The sequence below is a fragment of the Petromyzon marinus genome, chromosome 33 (genome assembly GCF_048934315.1).
Source record: "Petromyzon marinus isolate PM22_M1 ecotype Great Lakes invasive population chromosome 33, UKy_Petmar_22M1.pri1.0, whole genome shotgun sequence".
Classification (NCBI taxonomy): Eukaryota; Metazoa; Chordata; class Hyperoartia; order Petromyzontiformes; family Petromyzontidae; genus Petromyzon; species Petromyzon marinus.
This window is the reverse complement of record NC_133699.1, coordinates 5,307,770-5,322,353: the sequence shown is the minus strand read 5'-3', so window position 1 is coordinate 5,322,353 and position 14,584 is coordinate 5,307,770. Positions and strand designations below refer to the sequence as shown.

General features: G+C 49.4%; 1 protein-coding gene across 2 annotated transcripts in view; it reads left to right on the top strand.

Annotated features, from left to right (window-relative positions):
- The window catches only part of LOC116948349 (neuroglobin-like), a 63,560-nt gene that overhangs the window by 34,903 nt on the left and 14,073 nt on the right, over positions 1 to 14,584 (top strand). For both annotated transcript variants that reach the window (XM_076071473.1, XM_032964948.2), the window contains exons 4-5: positions 8,539 to 8,659; positions 13,330 to 13,410. In XM_076071473.1, coding sequence (XP_075927588.1) covers positions 8,539 to 8,659; positions 13,330 to 13,410 — 202 coding nt within the window. The remainder of the gene's footprint in view (positions 1 to 8,538; positions 8,660 to 13,329; positions 13,411 to 14,584) is intronic.

Here is a 14,584-nt window from a genome sequence, read left to right as displayed (position 1 = left end):
GTGTACATGTGTGTGTGTGTATGTGTGTACATGTGTGTGGAGAGCGGTAGTGTCGCGGTTAGCACGCTGCCCTGCGAACCTGGCGCACCTGGTTCAACTCCTGCTCACGGCCAACACCAGTGACGATCATATTATCTGAACCAGTCTTGGGCCTCCGCTCGGTCGACTCAGCCTCAAATGAGTACCTGATGCGGTGTGTAAACATCGCCACTAGGGAGACAAAGGCGGCCGGGCGTGGTGTTGGCCACCCTTTCCCTCGTCTGCCATGCCGGCCTTCATAGGTGCTCGCTAACAGCACTTGTCCCAACAGTCTGTTAAGGCTGTACGGGGGATCTTTGTCTTTGCATCAGGGTAACTGGCGATGGAGAAGCATCATGTATTCAGTGCGGATTTCAGAACCACCCATAGGTCTGTGGCATCATAATTCAAACTTGTAAAAAAATGTGCCTTCTTTCATATCCACAACAATCAATCTGGGATACGCAATCAACATTTTATAATTGCCTGCTTTTGAGCATAACACAGGCAAATGTCGAAATTTCCATAAATAACGCCCACAAGTATCACAATGATGCTGTCAGACTCCTCACTCATCAACTATTCCGCACATCACCCCGCTCCTGCGATCCCTCCACTGGCTCCCAATCCAGTTGCAGGTCGACCACAAACATTGCACTCCCTGTCCTCGCCTTGCTCCATAGACTCACCCCCTCCAACCTCTCCACCCTCTCGTCTTGCTCTACTTCCCCCCAACACACTCTCCTCTCTCTCCCCTCTCCTCTCACTCCACGACATTTCATATCCCTCTACTCCCACACACACACTCTCTTACCTCTCATCTCGCTCTATTCCCCTGCACATTTTCCTACATCTGCCCTGTCATATCACTCTACTCCCCCCCCCCCAACACACTCTCATACCTCTCCCCTCTACTCTACTCTACGCACACACACACGCACACTCTCCACTCCAGCAACCAAGTATTTCTGTCGAAGTCTTCACGGTCAGCCGTTGTAACGTAGGAGGTCGCACCATCTCTTCTGCTGCCCCGCAATGTCTGAAACTTCCCCCCCCCCCCCCCTCCACCGCGCTCCATGCTCTGAACGCTCTGCTGTTGTCAACGTCCACAATCAGACTTTGCTTTCCTCCTCTCTGCCGATGACTGACGGCCTCTCTCCGTTAAATAAATACGTCCTCTTGTTTCTGTACAGCATCTTGAGATGTGGTCACATTCAAGACGCTCTGTAAATCCACATGGTGCTGTATTGTGCATTGTAAATTGTATTCGCGAGACTCGAGAAATGTATACAGGAACCATTCAGGAAGTAAACACGTTGGGTATAACTATTGCGTTGGCAGGAGGCCAAGTTCTGCCAATATTTTGTGGGAAAATGGTCAAAATGCCATGTTTTTTCACTGATTTAACAGGGTTTTTTTTAATAACTATACTTGGCACAAAACGACTGCGAACCAATGAAGAAAGAGGCCCTCGTGGCCTCACAGTGGTGCACATTTTTGTGACAATAAGTTACTCTTTTGATTTAAAGCTTTCGTGACTGCAGGGATTCATATTCTTTGTTCTTTCGGTGAAGTCACCACGTAGAAGGGAAACAATAAAATAACATATTTTTATTATTTTATTGTTTCCATTATACGCGACTTGACCGAAAGAACCAAGAATAATAAGTTACTCGTTTGTTGGTGAAATGCAGTGTCACTTCAGGAAGCGATGGCCAGGTGGCTCTGAGGGCAGAGCTCGGAGGTAAGACCGCTGAGGTGCTGGGTTCGAATCCAGGCAGCCGCTGCATGCAATTAAACCGAGTTCTCAAGTGTAGCGAGTTGGTGCTTCAAAAATGACTTTACCTGATTAGTGTTTGGCACACGTCGGCTCTCTCATTCTGCCACGAAGTGGTTTTTTTTCTTCCTTTAACACATTTGCTTTCTCTTCATTCGTGGTGCCTTGAGACAGCGTGCAAATAATAACTCTCATTATTATCTCATTATTACAGTCGCAAATCCATTCGCCGATGACCGCACACAAACACACGCGCACAAATAACCATCACATAAAATTGTATTCTGTACTTAATTTGGCTGAATCCCAGCTGTCGGGAATATATCACACTTACTGTCATGCGATGAATATTATTATCCGTGGCAGCGCAAGTGAGAAAGTGCTGTCCCCCACATTGTGGAATAGACACCATTAAAGCTGACCTCGGAGGTAGCTCTGTCAAATCCACTTCCACGAGCTATTGACCAACACAGAGGGCTGAACTGCTCCACAAGAGCTCTGAATGGATGCTTCATCTTGTGACACAACACCGGAAGCACAATCAAAATAAATGTGGATCAGAAGATTGAAAAAAAAAGCTAACTTTCAAGTTTCACATGTTAGAACACAATCGCGTCGTCAGAAGGGACCTCGGATAGTGTCTCCATTTGGCCCAAAATTCCGAATTGTATTCATCCATCTGAAAACGTTGATATTTGAAATATTTTTTTATCCGCAGAATAAATTACCACGCGCTCATTAGACAGTTAAACACCGGCGTGGCACGCAAGAGAGAGAGGTGAAAATCCGTTACCCACCGGGATATTTCTGTGCGGATCACGAACTATTAATGAGCGTGGAGCGCCCCCCCCCCCACCCTCCCCACAACCCCCCCCCACCACCCTACCTCCCCCCCCCACCACCCTCCCCACCACCCCCCCACCACCCGTCCCCACCACCCCCACCACCCCGCCCACCACCCTTCCCCCCCCCCACCCTCCCCACCACCCCCACCAAAACGCAGGGCGGTGGTGGCAGCGTAATTAACTTCCAATTTATTGGCGGCAGAACTGTCAGAGGAGTGGGACTGGGGTAGGCGAATGGCTCGAGAAATGTCTTCGAAAGGATGTGAAGATTGATCTCACCGCTGGACAATACATCCACAGGCAGTGCCACGGCACTTACGCTTCTATATGATTTGTGTGTATGGGTGCGAATTTAATTTAAGTAGGTGGCGGGAGGGGTAGAGGGGTAGGGGGTGGGAACGATGTATTTATTGATTATTTTAATATAATTTTTTCTCTTTGCTTCTTAATGTTTTAGGTACTTTATGTATTAATTTACAACAACAACGTGCAGAAACGGACGGAAATCTGTAATGCGCATTCGCCGGTGGCGATGATCGTAGCGAGCGCGTGCGCGCGGCACCACCTGTAAATCGCAGCGTTCTCCAGCTCGCGATCGAGGAAAATTGGAGGAGGCAGGCAAGAGGAATCTTTTAATTGAGGGAACTTTGGCGGGGTGACCAAACGGAGGAGAATGGCGGAGGTGGAGGAGGAGAATGGAAGATTAAAAGCTAAAGGGAGGGACACTAAAGGGGTGCGGCAGCAGGATGAGACTGTGTCATGAGAGAAGAGTCGGATCAAGAGCGAATGTTTCTCTCGATTGAAATAGGTTTTTTTTTCGTATTCTTTTTCTCCCAGGTATTGTCCCAGGCACAATAAGGGAGCAAGTGCACTTGACGGCATACCTTGCTTGAACGATTGCCGGCGTGACAATCAAATAGATGTTTTCATTCTTAGAGCTGGAATTCAGCCAATGTAATTGAAAATTTCAGATTTTTTTTAATGCGATTGATGTTTTTTTTTTGGTGTATGTAGGCAGTCATTAGTGATCGGGGTAAGACCTTGAACCGACCGCTGCACTTTGAGAAACCAGTTGAATCGCAGACGACTGAAAACGGGATTCAAACCCAGGAACCCAGTTAATGCTGGCTCTGTCTCCAACCACATATTATGGTGACATGTTTAATTGGCTCGCAAAGATTTCACTCACGTCGCGGTTCGATGATTTGTAATCGAGATTAAATTCAGCCATCAATCAGTGGTAATTTGTCATCCTTACTGTCCGTCGGGTTTCTTCTGTCTTGTTTGCTTTGTCTCGTTCGTTCAATTCATCATCTTTATCAGCCGTGATCAATCCACTGCTGTATGGATGCTGGCTCCAAGTTTTGGCCATCAATTGCATGCCCGTGATACAACAATCCATAGAGCTCTTGCACAAGATCAGATTTCATCGCTCCATTAGCCTAAAGATAATATGAGCACATACCTTACATGCATCATAAATAATCAATGCACACATGCACAGTTTAATGCAATTATGCCCACTGTATGAATTGATTCTAAGTGCGAGAGTCGATGAATTGTAACGTACCCAATTTTTGTTTATTGATTGTTTTAAACGTTTGGATTACAACATTATGTACATACCAAAAACAACAAATGTCTGTGCTTGGGTATTTGCCAAATAACACTGCACACGTGCCACATATTTGAACTCTGCGCACGTCCATATCAGTGTATGTGTCGGTGCGTGCTGTGTACGTGTACGGGGAGTGGTAGTGCAGTGATTAGCGCAATGCGCTACGAACCTGGCGACCCCTCTGTTCGATTTTCGCTCGCAGCCCACATCAGTCAGCAGATATCCGTACGAACCACTCCCGGGCTCTCCCCTGGGTCAACGTAGCCCTGTATTCGTACCTGGCGTGTTGTGTAAACCATCAACACCGCAGGGGCAAACTGCAGGGACAAACGTAGTCGGACGTGGTGGTAGTGGTGGTGACACCAGAAAATTTGAAAAAAGTGGCGGTTATTTTTAACGTTAGCACCACGGAGAGCGATTTGTGTTGCAGTCGAAACGTCGTGAGAATTGTATTGTTTTATATTTGTATCATTTTATTGTTTCCCTTCTACGTGACTTTACCGAAAGAACCAAGAATATGAATCCCTGCAGTCGCGAAAGCTTTAAATCAAAAAGTAATAATAACGTTCAGTCCTTTGTGAAGTCACTGCTGAATGAAGGCCTCTCGACGGAGTGTTGGTCACGGGGGTTGTTTGACCATACTTCGCCACCCTGGTAAGCGTGTGTCGGTTAAGTGGGGGAGCCCAGGTCCGGTTAAGATATCGCTCGCAAACCGATGTTGGCCCCGCAGTGAAGCGGGTGGCGCAGTGGCTCGCAGTTGCACAAGCCCCCGCGCTGCGGTTGCACTGCAGCTGTGATTTGGTTAAACGTTGAGGACGCAAGTTAAAGCATAGGTAGATTGGAATGTCTAAATAATATTTAGTATCATGTTTGTACGAGAGAGATGGCCAAATTGAAGGCAGATTTAGAAAGAAAAAAATTAAGCACGTACGATGGAGAAGAGACAGGGTTTGTTCGTGCGGGTAGATGAGAGCGTGGCAGAGCTTTAGACCGTAAGAGCAGCGTAGCAAAATAGCAACCTCCCACACTGAGACCGACGGAAGGCTGAGAGAGGGCAAACGCCAATTGTGGGCTGCGCGGGTCACGTTTGTGCCACGCGCGAAATCCGGGAGCTTGACAGATTCCGCCGTCTTCTCACATTCCGCCCGTGCGATTTCACTTAAACGTAACCGCACCAATTTACAGTAACCCATCGCCCGTAAAAGATTGACAGGTCGCCAGCGAGCACGCGCAGCGGCACCGAGAGATTGCGCCGTGGAATGCGACGACTCAATAAACACGCGCGTCGGGACGACCGTGGCCATTAACCCAAATATGAGAAGGCGTAAATATTTATCAAAAAATCCATAACGCCAAAGCCACGATGGTCGCATTTACGCGCGGCGACGTCACGGCGGTGAGTGATGCGCCGCTCGCGCGCCCGGGACTCTTTGGGTTTTTAATGCGCTCGTGGTAAAACGCGAAGCCCGCATGACAACACGCGTGCGCTTCATTCAGACGTAGCGTCGTAGATGAGCGTGGAGAAAAAAAATAATCCGAAGTTTTTGGTCCTTTTATCACGTGGGGCGGGGGGGGGTTGGTTACCCGTCCCCTCCCAAAGTTCGCGCAATCTGTGCAGACTCTCGGGACGGCGGCACGCGGCTCGCGAGCTGCGTTGGTTTTAAAACCGACGCGGTGGAGTGGGCATGCTGATGTCGATGTGCCGCGTACTCAGCTACTCGTTGTCGGGCGAGTCATCTGAGGAGACACCTCCGATTAGCACGGTTGGCTACGTACGGTGCGATGAAAGTTCTTACGTACAAAACTGAACTCATTCGTCAATAGCACTGTCTTAAAATAACAAAAAATAGGCGACGTTACAGGCAATGGCCCTTCTTCAAAGCACATATAAAGAAGGGCTATTGCCCAAAATGTCACATATTAAGTACTTGTCATTTTTATTTTTTTCTTTGAAGGCAGGGGTATTGACAAATATGTCGAGTTGTTTTGTTGGTCGTGCGTGAGCACCTCTGCCAACGCAGCAGCAGAGCCGAATAATGTTTTTAGCCTAGGAGGTACCTGGCTATGGTAACACCGTGGGCGAGCCATTATGACAACTTTACGGGGAAACGCGCGGGAAACTAACGTGCACAGGTGTGTGTGTGCGTGTGCGTAACGTGGACCCCCCTAATGGAGCATCTTCACCGGTTAGAAATATTTAGGCTCTCCTGCCTACGATCCATCCTGGGTTTAATCAGGCTGGATTGTGTGAGAAGCTCACAAATCATTGAAAGATCTGGGCAAAGTCCCATCGGAGAGCTCCTCCGGCAGGCAAGGCTCCGTTGGCTGGGTCATGTGGCCCGCATGCCCAGCCACCGCATGCCTAAACAGCTTTTGTTCGGCCGGATCGAGGGGGCTAAACGGGCGCAGCACGGGCTAGAGAAGAGATAGAGTGATGTGGTACAGGAGGACGTGGAGCTGAGTGGACTTGCCGATGGCTGGTACCAGCGGTGTCAAGATCGGCCTCTGTGGAGGAGGCTCGTGAAGGGCGCTACTGGGCAGTCGGAGGCTTGTCGCCCTCCCACAACAACGGAGGGCGGAGGAGCAACGCTCACAACAACGAGCAGAGCGCCGGGTGGCTAAAGCACAGCAAGTTGGCACAGTAGGGGGCACAGGTGGTGCATCAGCCAGTCATCTCAGTCATCTCAGTCAGTCGACCCGTGGCACCTGGGTCTGCCCCGTAACCTCCTGCCAGCGGGCGTTCGACACTTCACGTGGCCTCAAGGTGCACATGGCCTGGCAAAAGCGTCGCGGTGACGTCACAGCCACTTAGTGGCGAATGGCGGTTGTTGTTGTTGCATGTGGGGAGCGGAAGTGTAGCGGTTAGCGCGCTGCGCTACGAACCCTGACCTCCTTTGTCTCCCACCGGGGAGACAAAAGCGGTCGGGCGTGGTGCTGGCCACTCACCTCCTCGTGTGCCGTGCCGGCCTTCATAGGTGCTCGCTAACAGCACTTGCCCCGACAGTCTTTTAAGGCTATACGGGGGATCTTTGTCTTTGTCTCGAGCGATTCCTTGAGGAATACGTAAACACGTTTAATGCATTCTCCGTGAATCTTATAAATAATAACAACCTGAGAGGTGCGTTTAATTCCGAATGGATTTTAATATCTCGGGATGTCTCCGTGGACGTTTGTGTAAAAAAAAAAAAATCCTTTATTTGTATACTCGGCATTTGCAATGAAATGTTGGACGCACTTGCCCTTGCAAGTGCTCGGCATGTACATCGTTGCCGGGCGGCTTTCACCGTCAAATTAAATTTTTGGGGATTGTCTTTCACAGCGAACTCGGTTCACCGGGCTGAAATTACTTGGCGTCCTGTCGTCCATGGGCGCGCCGGAAAAAAAAAACGATGACACGTTTGGTACAACGACGCTCGGGCGTGCTTTCATAATTTGCCAGTCGGTTGAAATTCCGACTCGAGTTAGGCTCGGCGTGAGATGGCACCGAATCCACGCTGGCAGTGCTTCGCAACTCTCGTCGCTGTTGCATTCCGCAAGTCCGGCTCTTTGTAATGACCAAACCGTGTTGTGTTGTAGCCGGCGGTGGAAATGGGCCAGAATGACCTGGAACGCCCATTGTGGTGGAAGTGAAAATTTTAAACCCCGACTGGCTGCGTGTTCTGGAAGGAACCAGGGACAAGTTTAATAGCGGCGGGTGGTCTCTTTATGTCTATAAATATACGTCTATATATAATGTCTTTATGTATTTATGGCTTTATATATTTTACCCGCAATTGTTCATCCATCATGCTATGCATTTCCCAAATGGTATGTGGAGGGAAAACAAGCAAGGTCTGAGAATATACAGAACAGATACATATATATATTTTTAAAAACTCCATCACTTCACTTTGTTAAATGAATGCACTGAGATTGGCAAAAAAAGTGAATCTATTTCGTCAACGCTCCCCAAAAACGCATCGAAACGTCTACAAACCACAACCGCGAAAACCTACGCGGTGATCTTAGAGGTGTTTGTGCCAGTGAAGCCACTGCACACTACACGCACCTGATGGTTGGTAATCATGGAAAGCTGAACCATGGGGTTGGAGGTTGTCACAAGGACTGTAGTTGGGGGAGGGGCGGGGGGGGGGGACAATCACACAGGTGACCCCCATTAGTGGCACACGCAGCTAAACATTTCCGAGGAAGCAAATTGTCTTCCTGCCCAGAGTGTGTTCATGCATTGACCCATACCGCGTTGTGCTCATTCGACCTCGCGCGCCTTTCTTCTCCCCCAGAGTGATGTCCCTCATCGAGAAGACCGTGGCCAGGTTGGATCAAGACGCCGTTCTGGAGCAGCTGATATTCGAGCTGGGCCGCAAGCACTACAAGTACAACGCTCCTCCCAAGTACTACGAGGTGAGGTGGCAGTGGGGACGGGGGGACGCGGGGGCTGGTGTCCGGACACCTCCCCCACCCCCCCCCCCCCAACGATGCCTACGACCTCCAACAGCGGCCTTGCCTCGAAGGTAGTTGGGGGGGGGGGGGCAGGGCGGGGTTGGCCACAATCGTTGAAGGCAAGGGTCGGATTAGCGCCGTTATTTCCTTGGAAGGTTTCGCTTTCAGGGCACGAGAAGCTGCGACCGCGCGGGTGATAGATGGGGCGGGGGGGGGGGGCGAGCGAGCGAGGCGGTGGGGGGGGGGCTGGTCTTGCGGTGCCGTTGAGACAATGTCACCGACCCGCGGCCCCTGTTGTCTGTGCTGGCGACACTTTTTTTTTCATTGTTTTCCTTTCCGCAGACAGCCGGCGACAAATATTCCCGCTGATAGCGGGGAAGCACGGCGCGTCTGATCCGGCGCGGTTACACAAAGCCGATTTTATTGTACATATATACAGGGTGGCCAATAAGTCAGGACACATAGCGTTATTGAATTTATTTTAACAAATGTCCTAACTGACCGCCATTAATATTACTGCATGGTGCATGCATTCTCTTTTGAAATTAATTCAGGCGTTTTTTTTTAAAGATTCCAGCTGCCTTCTGTGGCATACATGAACACGAAGTGAACTGGATCGTCATCGGAATATTTTTGTATTTCCATTTTTCAACGTCATCTGAAAGGGAAGAATAAAAGTAGATGGTAATCATGATAATCGATACGATATTAACTTAAAGAATGAACAATTGCAATGTATAATGCGAGTGTTAAAATAAAGGAAGAAAATAAAACATATTTGCCCTGACTTTTGGTCAACCCTGTAAAACACAAACAAAATATTTTTTATAGCCTCAGAATACCCCCACGGTGCTATTTTTCCTGAGATCCTGCGAAGGGGAAAGGGGAAATGTACAGCCGTGTAAACAAGGCTGGCATGTAAACAAATGTGCAGAGGCGGAGAGAACAGGACATTGCCATCATTGATTGTATTCAGGAGAGAAAAGGTCAGCGATTCGTCCAGATTTAAGCGCAGTGAAAATACAGTGTTGTAGAACGGGGGCCAAGGCTATTCTTGACATCAGGTGCAGCCGTAGTTTTTGCGTTGTTGTCAGCCGGTAACTGCCCACTGATAGGCAAAGGCTTCTCCAATGTTCTTACCGTTTCATTCCTCTCCTGCCCGCCAAGCGGACTCCAAACTCTGAGATGTCACCTCGCCGTCTCTTCCAGCTGTCACCCCCCCCCCCCACCGCATCCTTTTGCCTTCTCTCCACGGTGTCCATACAGTCCGTTGTTACTTTTGCCTCATCGCTCGAGCGCAGCGGGGGGAGAAATAAGGGGAGGGAGCTGCCCCCACCGTTCGACGGAAGGTTGTGAGCGGAGCGACGGACACGTTCGGAGGAACGTGATGGTTTTTTCACGCTTGTTTCAAACGAGCGTTGGGGTGGGCAACTTTCGTTTGGCAAGTCTTGCAACGTGTTATTTTTCTCATCCGTCAAAACCTTGCCGTCCTTCTCCACCGTGCCCTGTAATTTATTTGGCAAGGCACGTCTACCACAAAACCCTGGGAAGGACGTCGTGATCATTTGAGCAATCATCATCATCATCATCGCCCGCAGTTAAAATGTTCTCAAAATCAAAATGTGCAAAGCCCAACTGGCAAATAACAGGCGTGGAGCCTAAATGAATTGATACGAATGTATCCATGCCCCGCCACGTGGTTAAATAGCTGCACATTAAGTACGCCTAAAAAAATGAGATGCAACGGAGCGCGTGCGTTGCTGATCGATGGGCACGTGAAGACGAATACAAAGATCCACTGCGTAGCCTACGAAGGCTGCGGGGCAGGTGCCGGTAGCGCCTGTGAAAAAAGAGCTTCATAGCTCATCGGATTTCTCCGGGATAAATAAGTATTCTGATTCTGAATGTAATTCCCTCCCAACGTCTCCTTTCTTATAACGTTCCTCTTTTCAAGAAATACATTCACATTCAGTCTTGTCTATTATCCGTTCAATCGCGCTGTATATTACAGCCCCTAATTCGGGCCTGCGCTCAGCAACTTTGATTTAAAAAAAAATTAGTGCCTATGCAGGCCGGAACAGTGCTACAACGGGGCTCGGGGTGGCCAAGGACCATGGCCGACAGCGTCTTTCGTCTTCCCAGCAGTGATGTTCGCACACCGCGCCAGGAACTCATTTGAGGCTGAGTCGACTTTAGGGGAAGAGCCTCGTGAGATTAAAACATCATTCCGCCATTGACCGGGATACGAATTCAGGTCGCCGGGGTTCGTAGCGCAGTGCGCTAACCGCTGCGCCACCGCTCCTTTGTAACTGACGGCGCGTGCGTTATTTGGTGTGACGTGTTGTAAAAGTTACAATTGTTGGAAGAGCTGTTGCAGGCTTGCGCCAAATGAAATGCAGTTGAAGAACTTTTAATTTATCTTTATTTGTAATAGAAGCACAGCCAAGAACAGATGTTAAAAGAGTGAAAACCATTTAATTAATAATAGTAACTTAGTACATGATAGTATTTTTTCTATTCTTAAAGTGCAAGGTTATCACAAAGGTGCAATGATTCACACACACAGTCTGTGCAGTTTCACAGTAGGGGCAATGCTGCTATGTAAACCGTAAACCGCATTTATTTTAAATGTAATATCACCTCCACTCAAGGAGGGTATCAAAACAGTGTACACTCCAAATAAAATACAAAGACAATAAAATAACGTTGAAGTAAAAGCCATGATAAAATAGTCAGTCTTACACTCGCTCCTAAAGCACACGGAGGCTCGTAGCTTGCCCGATCCCCCCCCAGCGTCGAGCGCTAGAGCCGAGCCTGAGAGAGTAGTCGTAGGGTGCCGCTCTGAAGAGCGTGGTGCATGAACCCCCAGTCGTATGACAGATCGGTCTGGCCCGCATGTACATTGGGCTTTATAGACCAGAATGATTTATAATTTGCGGTATAATTTTTTTGCACATTTGGACTGTGACGCTGGCGCACAATGGCATCGTTTTTTTTTAAATGACGACGCAGGATCTTGAACATAGGCAGTGTTTACCAGGGTGGCCTGCCGGATTCAAACCGCGAACCTCTGCAAACAGCGGTCGAACGCGCTGACGCCGGGCCACGTCACCGCCCACGTTTTTACGGGATAATCTTCATGCCGTGACGATTAATATCGTATTGTGGCTTAACATGAACAAAAATAATTAAATCGCATCAGCCCCCCTCGCGTGGACACGGACGCAGGGGCAGGCATTCCAAGCATCGCCTCGCGAGCGAGCGAACTAAAATAGCTCCGCGCGCATTGTCTTTCGTGAATTCGTACAGTGTTGGGGTTATGTTTCTGTTCTGTATGAAGTCCAAGCCCTTTCGGTTCATGCAATATCGGAGGCGAATTGTCTCGGGCAATGTCAGGGAGAGGAAATATTTACCGTAAATCGATGTCCGTGGTCGCAGGGGACAGCATTAATTCACCCCCGGCTGTAGCCGATGCCAACTCTTGCCAGGGTTTCGGCTCCATAAATTGACCGCGTAGCTGGCATTGGCAGCGGTGATAAGTGGTATCTTGAGCTGCCCTTGTGCTTATCGTCTGCGCTTGTCGAATGCATGGTGGGTATTTCTGTAATTATTACCGTTACTGTGTGTGTCACGTGCGTACGTCCGTGTGCATAAGCTGTGGTTAAAAAAAAAATGTTCATTAATGAAACGTGTGTCTGCATGTGTGCATATATCTCTGTGGGGGGAATGGTCGCATAGCGGTTAGCACGCTGCGCTACGAACCTGGCGTACCAAGTTCGATTTCCGCTCACGGCCAACACCAGTGACGATTATGTGAACCGGTGCTGGGCCTCCCCTAGGTCGACTCAGCCTCAAATAAGTGCCTAGTGCGATGTGTAAACATCGCCACTAGGGAGACAAAGTCGCGCGGGAGTGATGCTGGCCACCCAGCCCTTCGTGTGCCGTTCCGGCTTTCATTGGTGCGCGCTAACAGCGCTTGCCCCAACAGTCTGTTACAGGCTATAAGGGGGATCTCTGTCTTTGTATACATCTCTGTGTGCATCTGTTGGTGTGCATCTGTTGGTGCGCATGATTGTCTTCGTCTCATTGTGTATAAGTGTTTGTGTGTATCCATGCATGTGCCTGTGTCCATGTGTCTTTGTGTGTATACATGGGTCTCTCTGTGTCTGTGCATATCTATGTATGTACGTGAATGTGGGTCTGGGTTTTTCCATGTGCACCTATTTGTGTTTAAAACGTTGCTCTGCTTGCTGCTGTATGCACACGTGTATGTCTCTGTGTGTGTGTGTGTAGTGGGGAGCGGTAGTGTAGTTGGTTAGCGTGCTGTGTTCCGAACCCGGCGACGCAAGTTCGATTCCCCGCTCAATGCGAACACCAGTTACGATTATTTGAATCGGTCCTGGGCCTCCCCGAGATCGACTCAGTCTCAAATAAGTGCCTGCTGTGGTGTGTAAACATTGCCACTGGGAAGACAAAGACGGCCGGGCGTGTTACTGACCATCCACCCCCTCGTGTGACGTGCCGGCCTTCATAGGTGGTCGACAACAGCATGTGGCCCAAACGTCTGTTAGAGGCTACACGGCGGGGGTCTTCATCCTTGTCTTCCTGCGTGATGTCTTGTGCCCTCTCAGTTCGTGGGGGCTGAGTTCATATCGGCCGTGAAACCTGTGCTGGGAGATCGGTGGACTCAGGACGTGGATGACGCATGGCAGGCACGTACGCACACGCACATACACACACACATACACATGCACATACACACACACATACACATGCACATACACACACACATACACATGCACATACACACACACATACACATGCACATACACACACACATACACACACACATACACACGCACATACACACGCACATACACACACATACACATACACACGCACATACACACGCACATACACACGCACATACACATACACACGCACACGCACATACACACGCACACGCACATACACACGCACACGCACATACACACGCACATGCACATACACACGCACATGCACATACACACGCACATGCACATACACACGCACACACACATACACACGCACATGCACACACGCACATACACACGCACACGCACATACACACGCACATGCACATACACACGCACATGCACATACACACGCACATGCACATACACACGCACATGCACATACACACGCACATGCACATACACACGCACACACACATACACACGCACATGCACATACACACACACATACACACGCACATACACACGCACATGCACATACACACGCACATACACATACACACGCACATACACACGCACATACACACGCACACGCACATACACACGCACATACACATACACACGCACATACACACGCACATACACACGCACATACACACGCACACGCACATACACACGCACATACACATACACACGCACATACACACGCACATACACATACACACGCACATACACACGCGCATGCACATACACACGCACATACACACGCACACGCACATACACACGCACATACACACGCACACGCACATACACACGCACATACACACGCACATACACATACACACGCACATACACACGCGCATGCACATACACACGCACATACACACGCACACGCACATACACACGCACATACACACGCACACGCACATACACACGCACATGCACATACACACGCACATACACACGCGCATGCACATACACACGCACATACACACGCACATGCACATACACACGCACATACACACGCACATGCACATACACACGCACATGCACATGCACATACACACGCACATACACACGCACATGCACATACACACGCACATACACACGCGCATGCACATACACACGCACATACACATGCACATACACACGC